A 15,974-nucleotide genomic window follows, 5' to 3' on the forward strand; every position below is an offset into this window, starting at 1 on the left:
ACAAGAAGGAGCTTGAGCATTTTTTAGTCCTACATTAAAAGACTGATATATTACACATATGTATAATAATGTATATGCATATGTAAAATACAAGTTTCCGTAATATATTTACTACAATTATATATATATATATATATTTATATATATATATATATATATATATATATCTTTTATATGTAATGTACTGAAAATTTGATATAACATGTGGTTTTCATATCATTCATAAGTACATTTATACATGCAATGTGCACACTTAGATAATGTCTATCGATGACTCGGTTGAACTGCCTTTGATGGCCAAAACTCGGACCATTCAGGCCTGTTCATCTCATCACTTGTTGTGGTCATGAAAATTGCTGTGTTTTTCCATTTTTTGGACCAGGTTGAGGACCAAGTACTCAGTCAGGTCAACTCGGTTGACATGGTTCGGTTTTTAAACATTGGAAACAAGGTAAGAGGGTGGCTGCGTGTGGGTTTAAATTGAAAGATGTTGATTGCAAGCAAATGAATCAACTGTTGAGTTAAACAGAAATAAAATAACTGTATTTATGACTCAGCCCAACCAAACAAAGAAGGTCCCTACACCCTTTATATGTGGATGGGAGAAAGACCTTGGGTTAGGACCCAAGCAAAGCAACTTGGACACAGCTCGATCCAAATACATACAGATCAAAGTTCAAATACAAATAAGTATCCAAAATAAAGTATACCAAAACTACAAGCCAAGACACGGTTCAAGCTAGCGAAGGAATATAAGCACACCGTCGTTGCCCCTTCGTTAACCTTGAGGATCTATGTAGAGGTGCTCCATCTCAACTATGCTATAAATCTATAGTGGATCAACTGTTGGGGCACATAACATGCATTGGAGCATGTGGGACTCGAGTCATGGAACCAGAACCAAGCACATGTGGATCTGGTCCTGCTCTGCATCATTCGCCCCTCATTGGAGAGAAGGTGTCTCCCACGAATCATTGTCACTAGAGTAGGGGAACATACCAAAGATGTTGAAAAGTGGTGAAATGTGTCAATCCTCAGAAAGCTCAAGTAGGTAAGCATTCATCCATAAACGACAAAGGATCTAATAGCTTATTGTAGGTTCCAACAGAACATCGTTCATGACTAAGGTAGACTAAGACAAGTTGATCAACTTCAGAATTAACATTTTGGCGACCTTGATCAACATAGAAATTGTAGGTTTCGTAACTCTCTTGGAGCTTTTGTTTAGCTTGACTATGAATGTTGCACATATATTCAATAGCATCATGTTGTAGGTGCATGATCTCCAATACTAGGGGCAGGTCAACAACATGATTTTTGGATTGACCATATATCACGTGGAAAAGAGTCCTAGTGGATTAGTTGACTGAATCCTTGCAGGCAAATTCAGTTTGAGTTAGCAAAAAGTCTCCAATTTTGGTATTCTCCCCTACGAGACACTGAAGTAGGTTTCTTAAAGTTCTACTTCTATTTGACCATCGGTCTATGGGTGGTAATTGCCACTAAATTGAAGTTTAGGCTTTAGCAAAGGCTATGGAGAATGCCAAAAGTGACTCAAAAACCTCGTATCTCAATCTGATGTGATTGAAAGAGGAAGTTTATGAAATCCTGCAACATATCTAAAAAATAGTAAGATGCAACTAATGACACATCTGTTGTCTGCTTGCAAGAACAAAAATTGCCATTTAGAAAATCGACCCAAAACCACCATTACATAGTCCACTTCATAAACTGTTTTAGGAAGTCCAACAATAAAGTCCACAAGCAACATGATCCCATGATCAATAATGGGCAAAAGAGTATATAGCCTACTGTTTTGACTATGCCCTTTCACAATTTGGTACGACAACATTGGGCAAACTTGACAACGTCTCTCCTCATCATGGGCCACTAATAACAATCTTCCAATAAAGAACATGCTTTAATCTGACCAAAATGTCCTGACATTCCACCATCATGAAGTTCTCAAACAAGCTGTATTTGCAATGAGAATTGAGGAATACACAACTTATTCTAATGAAAGAGGTAGCCATTATAGATGAAAAATGGAAGTTCAGTTGCAATGGTGTGGCTGAACACTCGACCCAGATTTGACTGAAATCTAGATCAGAATGAAACATGTTTTTGCAGCTTTCGAATTCTACTACTTCCACAAACATGGCATTAAGAGATTGTTCATCCTACTAAGGATATTTGTCCACATATCTTGTAGAGTATAACACTTACAAAGGCTACAAAAGATTGAAGTATGAAACTAAAAACTTAAAGAACTGCATTTCTGATTCAATCAACTAAACAAAAGGAGGTCCCCATGCCGTTTATATATCGATGGGAGAGGAATCTTGGGTTAGGACCCAAGCAAAGCAACTTAGATCAGACTAGATCCAAATACGTATGAATCAAAGTTGAAATACAAATAAGAATCCAAAACAAAATAATCCAAAACTACAAGCCAAAATGCAGTTCAAGCTGGTGAAGGACTATAAGCATGCCATTGTTGCTCCTTCATTAGCCTTTAGGATCTACGCAGAGGTGAGCCATGTCGAATGTGCTCTAAATCTATAGTAGATTCAACTGTTAGGACTTCATAACCTGCACCCTAGAGCTTTGATTTGGAACTCCAGTCGTGGAACCAGAACCAGTCACATAGTAGATCCGGTCCAGGTTGGCATCAAATGCTTTATACATTTCTGCATAATTTCTGAGTTTGAAGAGGAAGGCCCTTATGTCCTTATGAAAAGGGTGCTTGTGGGCCATCAGTTGGCTGAAGCATTGGGCATATGGGTGGTCTCTAATCAGCATAGCATGGCTTGGTTGATTACAGGCAAAGCTGGAAGGGAGAGGCAACAGAAGAAGCCTCTCTGTCCTTGTAGATAGATCTGGTAATGGTAACAAGTTAACGATTTACAGGAGAGATCCTTCCATGGAGGTAGCATTTGTGCTCCTCACAGAGTGATCTGTGGTTTTTACCTTTGCTTCTTTTATGTTTCGGCAATCATTATTCGGTAATGGGCTGGAACCAAACCTCTTTTACAGTCCTTGGGCTTGCTTTGCCTTTTTTCGCACTTGTCTAGATGGGGTATGAATCTGATAGGGCCCAGTTCGCACACCTGTCAACCTTCTTTTTTTCTCTCTCCTACCTCTCAATCTATCGTTTTCCTCTCTCTCTCTCTCTCTCTCTCACACACACACACACACACACATGTTCTACACCCACCACCGGCACATGAGGGCAGTAGGTTCTTACTGCTCATATAAGTTAATATTGTGACTTATCTCTCCTTTTTTTTCATTTTGTAAGCTGGTAATGGCCAATATGTCTATTTAAACTCTTAAACTTGCACTTTTTGTGCATGATTTGTGATTGAATATTGTAGCTCGTAGTGCTTCTTTTAGCCAATAAGTTGTACTGTCTTCCTTCAATTTCTTTGTATCCCTAATTTTTTATGATGGCCGAGCAGTCCACTCAGCTATTTCTAAATCTTCGATGGGCATCCTACCTCATAGATTCTCCCTATTCGAAGAAGCTTCACATTTGAAATTAGCAGCTCATGCCTAGCACTCACGCTCCATTTTGCCGCCTTTTACGCTATCATAGTATGCATACATTCAATGACTTCAGGCTTCCTCACCCTTGTCTTTTCTAGTAGCACTATCACAACAGGAGACATTGTGGAATCCCCACTCAGTCAGGTCTATCAGCCTTGACCTTGTTCTTGAGCTACTATTGACCCCTACTCAACATACACATGCTACAACGACAAAGAGATCTAGAGGGAGCTATTCACTTTTACAATCCTAAATGCTAAGCTTTTGCTACGGATTCCATGCCATAGCTATAGCTATAGCCCTTCTTGACATGTCAGTCACACTTGGCATCACTGAGAGTCTATCCTTGTGCTGCTGTGCATGTGAGTATTGAAGCCGCACTCATGTGTGTTGGGTGCCTTGTTTCAGCCTTACACACTCTACTATCCTGGAGCATGCCAGCGTTGGCACATCTGGATATGTCGAATGCCTAGTGTTGAAGCCTCATTTGGGTTATCTTCCTTGCCATTCCTCTAGCAACATAATTGTGCTACCCTAGCATTCTTCGGCATCCTACACACATTGAAAAACTTCAGTTTTGTAAATATGTGGGACAAGTTCTAGATGTAGACTAGTCAATAGATTAACCTATGGAGTCCCAAGAGTGAGATCAATCCTCACACCTGGTAAATTTATGAAATCCTTTGTTCTTTAGTGTGCATGTCATTGTTGCTTCTTCTTCCTATGGAGCAGTCAACTAGAATCGGTCATGGAGTCCCAAGAACTTGTACAGTTCATTGACGGGATGTTTCCCCCTCCTCTAGAGACTATTGTGAAGGACAGCAAGAGTGAAGCTAATACAGATTTTGTTATCTGGAAGAGATCTGATCATCTGGCTTTAAGCTGGATCAAAGTCACTATTTCAGAACCTGTCCTGAGGCAAATCGTGTCTAGCAAATCGACACATGAAGTATGGAAAACACTGAAAAAGTCTTTCGGTTCTCAATCACAGTTGAGAATAATGTTGTTGAGAAAGGAACTACACTTCATTCAAAAAGGAAATATGGATATGCAAACCTATCTGGAACGAATCAAGTTCCTTGCAGGTACGTTAGTCGTGGTAGGACTAGACACAAATGACAGTGATCTTGTTCAGATAACAATGAACGGTTACCATTGAATATGAAAGCTTTATTACTCTCATTAGTGCTAACTCTTTAAATGCCTCAATTACATTTTCTGAGTTATTCCATCTCCTACTCACTCAAGAGAAGAGACTTACCACAGGCTGAAAATTAGGTTGCTTTTAATACATTTCGAGGACGTGGTAGAGGCTGAGCCAACTTCAGGGGTCGGAAGGAGGTCGATTCCAAGGATGATGAAGACAGGGATTTCTTCCTGTCCAGCCTCAACCACAACATGAAAATCCAAACAACAATGCAGGAAATGGAAATAACTCTCGAACAGTCATAACATGCCAATATTGTAGACGGAAGGGGCATTCGTCAAAGACATGTTATGATATGCCGCACGCATTTTCAACCATGAATTTGCAGGAGGCTATAAGTGAATATTGGTATCCCGACTCAAGAGCAACTAATCATATTGTCAACAATGATGAGATGATGCAAAACAAAACACCATATGATGGGCCGGACAATATCATGATTAGTAACGGTTCAAGTCTCTTTATTAAGCATACCGGCAATTTACTAGTTAACTCTACAGGGACTTCATTCCATCTCACTAATGTGCTGCATGTTCCTAAAATGGCTCATGATCTCTTATCAGTGGGAAAGTTTATGTCTTAAAATGACTGCATTTTTCAATTCTCACCACATGATTTTGTTATTAAGGACTGACAAATGGGCGAGGTTCTTCTTCAAGGACCAAAGATGCATAACAGGCTCTTCCCCATCATGGCGGTCCGATCAAACATTGATTCGTTTTCAACCAAGGGAGCAGTGTTTAGTTGTTGGTTTTCGGCAGGTGTCAATAAACTTTCAACGTCATTTGATCTATGGCATCAGCGGCTTGGTCATGCAAACAAGAAGATTGTTAGTTTTTTAAATTCTAGCCAATTCATTTCAATAAATTCTCCTATTGCGAAAGGAGTTTGTCAGTCTTGTCTTGTGGGAAAAGCGCATAAACAACCCTTTCTAATTTCTGATTTTCAAGCATAACGCCCTCTTGAAATGCTTCATATGGACGTATGGGGACTTGCCCTATTCTCTCTCGAGAGGGCTTCAGTTTTTTCTGCTCATTATTGACAACTATTCCATATTTTTATGGTTGTTTACTCTTAAAGCTAAGTTTAAAGTTGTTTTATGTTTCAAAAATTTCAAGACCTTGATTGAAAAGCAATTAAATGCTCACATATGTTTTGTTCAGTCTGACAATGGAAAAGAATTTGTGAACTCTCACTTAGCCTTATTTTGTGAAGCACATGGGATATTTCATTAGTTTTCTTCTCCCTACACTCACGAACAAAACGGTATAGTTGAACGAAAATATCGTCACGTTGTTGAAACGGGGTTAAGCATACTTTATGATGCTGGTTTATCATATAATTTCTGGGTTGATTCATTTCGAACTGCTGTTTGTATTATCAACTGATTACCAACGCTGAAATTGCAGTGAAAATCACTCTTTTATATGTTTTTTCAAAAGGATCTAGAATATGCACATTTTTAGGTTTTTGGAACCACATGTTATCCATTATTGACACCCTTGAATGATTCCAAATTTCAGCCAAAGACTATTCCATGCATTTTTCTGGGTTATGCTAGTCATCATAAGGGGTATCTATGCTATGACAAGAGTCATCGCCATATCCTTATATCTCAGCATGTTATTTTTTATGAAACTCATTCGAGCAAGTCCGATCAACATCCAGAGATTTCAGATGCTAGTTTATCTCATTGGCTGCGACACACGACCAGCGCTCCTATTGGTCATGCCACTCTAATATAGCCAACCTCACCCTCATCGTATACTGTTTTGCCACCACCAATGACTGGATCATTGTCATCTATTATGGTTTCTTCTCCTGAGCATATCAGCTTGCCCATCCATGAGACTGCTCAGACCACATCCATGGTGCCCACTGTGTGGGGCCCACCGTGGATCTTACTCCCACCATAACCTTGGAGTCCTCCTCACTGGTTGATCCTTCACTACCAATTTCGTCGGTCATAGCTACTGACGCCGCAGCCACTCAAGATGTTTTTCTTCCTCGTCCTCATGGCCATTCTCACCCCATGATCACTCGCTCCATGACTGGCTTGTTAAAACCCAAAGACTTTTCTACCATAACTGCGCAAGAAGAACCAGGGACCTTTAAAGAGGCTGCTCGTTCTGAGTGTTGGCGCCAAGCTATGCAGTTAGAGTTTTCCGCATTGCAAAAAAACAAAATGTGGCATTTTCTGCTGCCTCAACCTGATTTCAATATTATCAGTTCCAAATGGGTGTATAAAATCAAGTGTCACCCTGATGGCTCTATTGTACGACATAAGGCTAGACTTGTGGCCCAGGGTTTTCTTCAAACGGCTGGTATTGACTATTAAGAAACTTTTAGTCCCACCATTAAACCAACTACTTTTCGGGTGCTTCTCTCTTTAGCTATTCATTTTGGCTAGTCTTTACGTCAACTTGATTTTGATAATGCCTTTCTAAATGGGTATCTTACTGAAGATGTCTATATGGCTCAACCAGAGGCATTTCAAGATGACACCTTTCCTCATTATGTATGCAAGTTAGACAAAACACTATATGGGCTAAAGCAGGCTCCACGCGCATGGTATTATCGCTTCAGTTGCTTCCTTTATGATCTTGGATTTATTGCTTCTCAGTTTGATGCATCCTTGTTTATTTACTTCTGCGATAGTCATCACCTATATCTTATCGTCTATTTTGATGATCTGATCGTCACTGGATCTGCACTGTCCCTTATTTCTCATGTTATTAAACAGCTTGGTTCCGCCTTTTCGGTAAAGGATCTTGGTCCCCTAACCTATTTTCTAGGCATTGAAGTCCAGCGACGACCCGAGGAGATATATCTGAGCTAACACCATTACATTACTAGCATTCTTCACAAGGCTCAAATGGATAGTGTCAAACCCACAAACTCCCCCATGGTAATCACTAAACATCTTCCAGCCACTGATGATTCTTTTTGGTATCCCACGTTGTATAGAAGTGTGATAGGTGCATTACAATATGTCACATTAACACATCCAGATATCGCATTTGCTGTAAATTGTGCTTGTCAATTCATGCACTCTCCAAAGACTGTTCATTGGACGATGGTTAAAAGAATACTTCGGTATTTAAAAGGAACTAGCCACTATGCTCTTCGCTTGACTCGATCCTCTTCATTGCAATTGAGTATCTTTGCCGATGCAGACTGGGCTGGCAGTCCAGAAGATCGAAAATCGACTGGTGGTTTTGTTGCTCTCCTAGGAAATAACATCCTCTCGTGGGCTTCTAGAAAACAAAGAACAGTCACTCGATCCGGCACTGAAGCCGAATACAAGTCCCTAGCTTGCGCTGCTACAGAAATACTATGGTTAAAATCTCTCCTAAAAGTGCTATAGGTTTCATTACAAGATGCACCAATTTTATGGTGTGATAATATCAAAGCCTTATACTTAGCATTAAATCATATGTCTCATGCTCGCACCAAGCATGTCAAAATTGATTTTCATTTCGTTAGAGATCATGTCAATAAGTGAGAGATTCAAGTGAATTTCATTTGAACTAATGAGCAATTAGTGGATGGGATGACGAAAGCTCTTGGAAGAATGGTGTTCCAAGATTTCAGAACCAATCTCAACATGGTGGAGCTGCCGTTCATATTGCGGGAGGCAGTTAAGGAAACAGTTTGAATTTTGACTTCTAAAAGTGATGAAATCTGCAAGAGATAAAAACGTATCTGTCTCTATTAATTTGGGATCTGATTTACGTTTTTATCTCTTGCCTTTTTCATTGTTGTAACCTCCTTTTCTCTTGTACTCTATAATTACCCTGTATCTTCTACAATGGCAATATACATGAGATTCTATTTTTGAGTTCTCTTTCTCTCTCTCATACTCTCCTGATTCTCACGATCTCTCACTCTCAGTTCCGTTGCCTACCTACCGCATACACCTCCCCATTATTCCTAGGAGCTTCCCCTCTATTCCTCAATTTCTACCTCCCTAGAGTTCATGTCGTGGTTTGGTTGAGCACCAAACTTGCACACTTACTCTTTTTCTTTACATAGCATGAATTACCCTATTCAAGAGTGATATCTAATTATTGTGAGGGTTCCTAAATAAATTATAAGGGTGTGGAATTAGTTTTGCTATAGTTTTTTGCTTTGGGGTCTATCCCAATGTTTGTTTGGTTGTTGTATTCACATGCAAGAATAGACTCAATCTGAAATCCATGGTCAAGTGAGTAAGGCGACATCAATTGGTACCAAAGACTCTAGACTGAGTAATTCAGAACCATGATGACTTGCTAGAAAGTTCATGTTAACCATGCAAGGGAGCAAGTAAGTACAGGCAAGAACACTAGTTTTCTAACCAAGATGGAGCATATGCAGCTTAAAATGGAGACCATGTCTGTAGAGATTATGGTGACCATCTTCAATAACTTGACTATGCATGTGTCCATAGAGATAGCTAATTAGTCAAGAATGCCATTGAATTACAGATTGACAAATTGATGACAATCTCTTCTTCTCAGAATTCAATTGTGGCATAGCTAGAAGTGGAAATAGTTCAAGGAAGTCTAGAATATGAGCCTTTTAAGAGATCTTTCATCCTCAGTCTTCCTTCTTTACATGCAGGGTATTAGACTATGCCACTTCCATGTGTGCCTCCTCCACCACCACCTCCATTAGGCACTACACAAAAAATGGTCACTCCCAAGGAAAAATCCTTGAAAAACAACTACTATGGCCAACTTTTCATAAATGCCGGCCAAAGTCATTGCACATATATGAACATGTCCATGTAGGTTCTCAAATTCAAATTTCATTGTTAATGACACAAATAATTTAATTATACATAAAAAATTTACCTTCCATTTCATTATTAACTGTACAAACTTTATACTTCAGGAAATGTTTTTCATGTTCTTGGCACGGAAAAAACAAACCTAGCTTATGTTATAGGTTGTTTAGCCTCAACATTTCAAACTTGGTGGCTGGAGACTCGACCTGGAGAGAATTACTGATGTTGAATGTCAAATGGTTGGCAAATAGCTAACATTTGAAAATTTCATTGCTAAAAAAACCATAAATTGTTACTGAAGCACCGTACACAATCACCATAACATAAGTAGTCACTAACAAATAATGACTTCTTTTTTGGCAACAAATTTTTTTATTATTATATATATATATATATATATATATATATATATATATATATATATATATATATATATATATATATATATATATATATATATATATATATATGAGGACATCAAACCAAAACCATCCATCTTTTTTATCGGATGGTTATGATTTGTTGTTTATTTATTTATCTATTTTTTTGTCAAAATAGTTCTCACACGAGCAGGGAGATTCCTCCCCTGCCGGCCCGATAGCGGCGGCATTGGGCTACGCTGGCTGCTGGTGGGAGGACGAACTCTACCCACGCCCCACCACCATCACACGACAGTGGTGGGAAGGGGAGGAGGAATCCATCCCCTCCCCCGCCGCCCTAAGGCAGCGCCCTGGGTGCCGTTGCCAGCCGCCCATGACGTCGGGCGGTAGCCGCAACGACGCCCAGGGTGCCACCGTCGGCGGCGGGGGAGGAGGAACCCTCCTCCCCTTCCTACGACCGTGGTGCAGAAATCAGAATGGTGTAAAAAAGAAAAAAAAGGGTCGTATGCACGGCCCTCCTTTGATGTTTAGTTATGTATGAAATTTTTAGAGTTATGGATCAGTGACTTATGCATATTTTTAACAATATATTTACCTATGATTACGTTTAATTAGCATATGTTTTCATTTATAATATGGTGAAGAAATTATAAAATTAATGTGCATGGCTCACAAAACTAATAGTATCGATCCTTGCGTGATTGCCAAAACTGTAGGACGAAAAAAATTCTCGTATAAATTATAAAGCCCGGGCCCTATTTGAAATCAAACAAGAATGGTTAAAAAAGGGAACCGAGCGGGCCAGTTATAAATATCAAGGACCCGTAGAGTCAGTAATTAAAAGAATGACTATAAGGCAAATTTAGGAAAAAATCTGGCATGAACAATAAATGTTCGACAACTGAATTGCGAATATGGAAGCTTCTGATAATAACGATATCTCGGGAGAATCAAAGAAAATAATTTTCCTCTTTTGTCTTCTTGCCCCTTGCGTGATCATCTGATTCATAAACGCGTGCGCGCCACTTGCACTCAAAGTAACTACCATTTTCATGCTTTTCGCTTTTGTTGTCCACAGTTGAGGCAGGAGGCATACCATCGTTGCCATCTCCTGCCATCAACAATGGAGAAGAAGATCACACTGATCATCGCTGTGGAGTTCTTCTGTCTACTTCTTCTTCCTTGCTTTCATGGCGGCCTTGTTGGTGCATTCGGGACCGATGACAAGACGGAAGAGTGGGGATATGTTGAAGTTCGTGCAAGTAAGTCGTTTCCTGCAAATTTGTTACACAAGTTTCTTTGATAGGTTCACTGCTTAGAGTTTGATATCAGAAAGGAGAGGCGGAAGTAAAAATTTTCTTGATGTGATAACTTATTTCTTGGTGATCTGTTGTTGTCTGTGTTCAGAGGCTCACATGTTCTGGTGGCTGTATCGTAGTCCGTACCGCATCCAGAATTCAACTGCACCATGGCCCATTGTTCTTTGGCTCCAAGGTGGACCGGTTAGTTCAAACAAGAGATTTCAAGTCCATGCACACACGCATGTACTCACACAAAGACAAATGTCCGTATATACTTTTACACATAAGAAATACGTGTACATATAGATATACACTGTTGTTTCCGGCTACTTTTTATATGGATATACGTAATCACCCACAAATATAAATGGGCATAGAAAATGTGCTTGTATTCGTATGCCTGTATGCATGCGGTTGTGCAAAGGCGTGTTTGATGGCAGGTGAAACTTATCCAACATAAATTCCGCATGGATAACTCCTCTTTATTTTGAAGGTCAAAATAGATCCCCTCAATTTTTCAACGAAAGGACACGTTTGTCCGGATGCTTGTATGCCTGCAGGAGTGCACGCATTGTAAAAGGAGTGCTTGATTTGAGTTGGAACTTGTCCAATATAAGTTCCACCTGGACAACTTATCTTTGTTAGAAGGTTAAAATAGCTCCCTGATCACTTTGCAAGGAGGCTATCCACCCCATTGTGTTAAGTGGCATAAAAGAAAGACGTTTATAGGTGAAAATTCATTCTATGTTTGAAGAAAGGGACAGGTAGTTCGAGGTATGAGGTGTGTGTATGTGTGTGCGTATATATATATATATTATATTATATGCAGAAAACTTTTCCTATGATAAGTTATTCGTAAACAAGTTATTTCTACAATTAAATGCCCATTGGGAATATTTTTGGTCGGCTTTATAGATGACCTGGATTATCATATAACTGTGAGAATCATATTTATATCCAGAGGAGAAGCACACGTGCATAGTTTTTCGCCATCCGGATTCCCATATTACGCGTTTATGCTTAAAAAGCGCATTATTTGTGCAATTGCAGCAAGGATTCATGTGGATCATCAAAATCTAAGCTAACTTTCATTTAGCTACGTAATATGCATCTCTTTGGTGTTCACATTTAGAGAAATTTCATGATAATTAAAATGCAAGGGAACTTTCTTTCTTGTTTTGTATGAACATACCAACTTGATATAATGCATTCGGAATTGGCAATTATCAAGAAGTAAGAATGCATATACCTAGGCTGGTATGCACGCTCGCACACATTTCACCAACTGTAGCGAGTATTTCTCTGCCTCACTTCCTTATTGCTTCAATGCAACAATAATAGGGAGCATCTGGGGTTGGCATCGGCAATTTTCAAGAGATTGGGCCTCTGGATGCAGATTTAAAACCACGGAATTCCACATGGCTCAGAAAAGCTGATCTCCTCTTTGTGGTAATTCATTTGCTTCATTTGTTTTCCCTGGATTTTGAGGCATAATAGCCTCTCAATTATAAGGGTCGTCTGAAGAGTGAAAATTTTGAAACCACAGGATAGCCCAGTTGGTACTGGCTATAGTTATGTTGAAGACAAGAAGTCGACGGTGAAGACTGATGAAGAGGCTGCAACTGACTTAACCACACTTCTCATCACGCTGTTCAATAGCACTGAATCTCTTCAACGAAGCCCACTGTATATAGTAGCTGAATCATATGGAGGGAAACATGCTGTCACCTTGGGCTTGTCTGTATATGATGCTATAAAAGCTAAGAAACTTAAAGCGACACTTGGAGGTACTAGAATGATTTCTCTATTACTGCTTTATTCCTTTTAGCAACTATGTTAGAATCCTCGGCTGACTTGAAAGCTTAGAGTTTGAACTGCTCTTTGAACTTTAGTACTGTAGTTTGGAACCTCCACGGTTACTCACATATTGATACTTTGAGATGTAAGAACTTTATATTCATTTTCATTTCTTTGCAAGGGGTTGCGCTTGGGGATTCCTGGATCTCTCCTGAAGATTTCGTGGTTTGTAATATGCGCATCTGAATTAGCAGAAACTAGTTTTGCCTCTGTAAATTGGCAGAGAACTGAAAATTTGATGTCTTTTGTAGCTGTCATGGGGACCATTGCTGAAGGACGTTTCCAGGTTGGACCTTCAAGCAGCAGAGGAGGCCAAAAGGTTTCAACTTTTTTAATTTTTGTTTTGTTCTGACATGACATTTGCTTCTGTTTTCAGAAGTAAAAGATTTTTTTTTTCCTTCTCCTGAAGAACTTTCTTCTCTAACTTTACAACAAATTCAGAATTGGTGATTCAGGGAAAGCATATTACAGAAGTAAAAGTTGTTTGAAACGGTCCAATAATCTAATACATTCATTTAATTTTTTGAAAAAGCAATGGTGAGAAAGTAATCTACTAATGAAAGAAAATAAGATAGAACCAATTAAGTCTGATTTGATGTTAGTTGTTGAGGTGTGGCTCAAAATGATGATTACAATTTTTTTTTTTTAACAACTGCAAGCTATGCCATCTTTTTTGTACGTTTCACTAACTCTTCTTCCACATACTTTGTTAAAGGATGGCAGCAGAGATCCGAGAAACAATTGGCAGAGGACAGTATATTGATGCAGTTAACATGTGGTCAGCTTTGGAAACTTTTATTACTTCCTACAGCAACAACGTGGTAATCCATCACTTAGCACTCTGCCTTCAGCAATGTCTGGCAAACAATGAATTGTTTTCTAACTGTCGTGTATGATCTGCTCATTAATTTCTCTGGGTTCTGACGATATACAGAATTTCTACAATTTTTTGCTGGATTCGGACAATGATATTTTGAGTATGACAGCAACTGCATTGGAAACTGCATCTATAAAACGATATAGGAGGTACTTGGAAGAAAATCATGGGAGTCTGTCGGATTTAATGGACACTGTGGTTCGTAAAAAGTTGAGAATTATCCCAAAAAACATACAGTAAGTACTTCCTCCATAGATATGTTTGCTTTTTCTTTGTCTAACTTGCGATGATGAAACTTTTTGTAAACTTTGTCTCTTTCAGGTGGGGAGGACAATCAGACGTTGTCTTCAATTCCTTATCTGGGGATTTTATGAAACCTCGGGTTAACGAGGTACTGGACAACCATAATCGAGTTGCAACTTCTCCATCTTTATGTCACTAATTTTCTTTTGTCACCTTTAGACGAACGTTGTATGACATGTTTTACATTTCCAAATGCCTTTGTCATTTTACAGGTGGATGAGCTGTTGAGGAGAGGAGTACAAGTCACCGTATATAATGGCCAAGTATTGATTTCTGAAACTGCACATTTTTTCTATGTGCTACTTAAGTCTCACATCTGTCCCATGTGTTAGAAACCACCATCAATTGAACAACCTTGTAGGAACCTTCTCCAGTTGTTCTTAGCATCAAATTGTTGAAGAGTGCATGCTTTAAACAAAAAGCTTGCAACTTCCTGAAAATGTATTTCTTAAAGGATGAAAACGAGAAATAATGAATTAAATTTCTTAAAGGAACTAAGGTTACTATTCCAGAAAATGGCTTAGGATCTTGGTGGAGATAACAGATTAAATAATTTTCCTTCGTTTTCCCTTTTTCTGTTGAGTTTGTCTTATATCTCTGCTTTTGCAGCTGGATCTCATCTGCTCAACCAAGGGAGCTGAAGCCTGGGTTCAGAAACTGAAGTAAATCTCCTCTCTCCTCACTCCATCGATTTAGCATTATTGTTTTCTGGTTTAGATTGAACCAGTTTTTCCGTTTCTAGGTGGACTGGGCTGAAGAATTTCACCAGAAGTAGAAGAACTCCTCTGTACTGTGGCCAAGCAGGAACAAAGGGATTTTACAAGTCTTATCAAAATTTACATTTTTATTGGATTCTGGGTGCAGGACACTTTGTAAGAACAACTTCATCCATGTTACACATCATTTTCCAGTATCTTTACTGTTTCTATGGTTTAATCTTCAAACGTTCTAAAGTATTATTTTCACTATTCTATCAGTTTGATGGGGTTGTACTCATTCCACATGGATACTTTCAGGTACCATTAGAGCAACCCTGCATGGCACTGAAGATGATTGGGAACATTACTCATTCTCCTGCTTCATGAAGTAAACTCGAATATCACATGCGAGTCATCATGACTTAGAAGAGGCATCAGGTATGGTAGAGAGGAAGACGTTCTGAATCAGCAAACAATTTTGGTATATTAAAGAAGCGGCCAGCTGGCTTGAAAGAGAATAGTTCTACCAACCAAGGCTGAAAAAAAGCATCATTCTGAATTGTTGATAAAATGTTATTTGTTTACATTTCTTCTAAGGCATAGAGTTAAGTTACAAAACTGTGAGTTGATCACATCCACTTAAATGTTTTCAATGTTTTCTAGTTGGAAGCCTGTGATTTGTCGGTTGAAAGAACCTTTTGCTGTTCATACCACTGCAATCTCCTCTTATCAAAGGGGACTTTCATACAGAAGCCATGAGCATTTACCATGTTAAAATTAAGATTTATCTTGTCTCCTCGTTATTCGTTTCTTATCTCCTTATCTTAATGACGAGTTTTGATTTGGATGAACTCGCATGAAGCATTGGATGAACATGAGTGAAGATGAACCCAAAAGTTGTGGGATAAGCCAAATGTTGTTGAAATCGTGTATCAAGTTTGTGTATATAAATGTGAAAGATCAATGGAAAAGCATCAAGCTATTCTCTCTTCTATTCTCTTTTCTTCTCTTTCCCTCTATTTCCTCTCTCT

General features: G+C 39.0%; 1 protein-coding gene across 1 annotated transcript; it reads left to right on the plus strand.

Annotated features, from left to right (window-relative positions):
* Positions 1 to 10,986: 10,986 nt before the first annotated feature.
* LOC116254522 (serine carboxypeptidase-like 51) lies at positions 10,987 to 15,700 on the plus strand. The gene is made up of 13 exons (XM_031629964.1): positions 10,987 to 11,169; positions 11,315 to 11,409; positions 12,550 to 12,657; positions 12,755 to 12,995; positions 13,187 to 13,230; positions 13,317 to 13,384; positions 13,781 to 13,886; positions 14,000 to 14,178; positions 14,264 to 14,333; positions 14,458 to 14,508; positions 14,855 to 14,907; positions 14,988 to 15,117; positions 15,262 to 15,700. Exons 1-13 carry the CDS (start codon positions 11,031 to 11,033, stop codon positions 15,328 to 15,330), a joined length of 1,353 nt encoding a protein of 450 aa, XP_031485824.1. The 5' UTR covers positions 10,987 to 11,030; the 3' UTR covers positions 15,331 to 15,700.
* The last annotated feature ends 274 nt before the right edge of the window (positions 15,701 to 15,974 follow it).

This window comes from Nymphaea colorata, chromosome 5 (genome assembly GCF_008831285.2).
Source record: "Nymphaea colorata isolate Beijing-Zhang1983 chromosome 5, ASM883128v2, whole genome shotgun sequence".
NCBI lineage: Eukaryota > Viridiplantae > Streptophyta > Magnoliopsida > Nymphaeales > Nymphaeaceae > Nymphaea > Nymphaea colorata.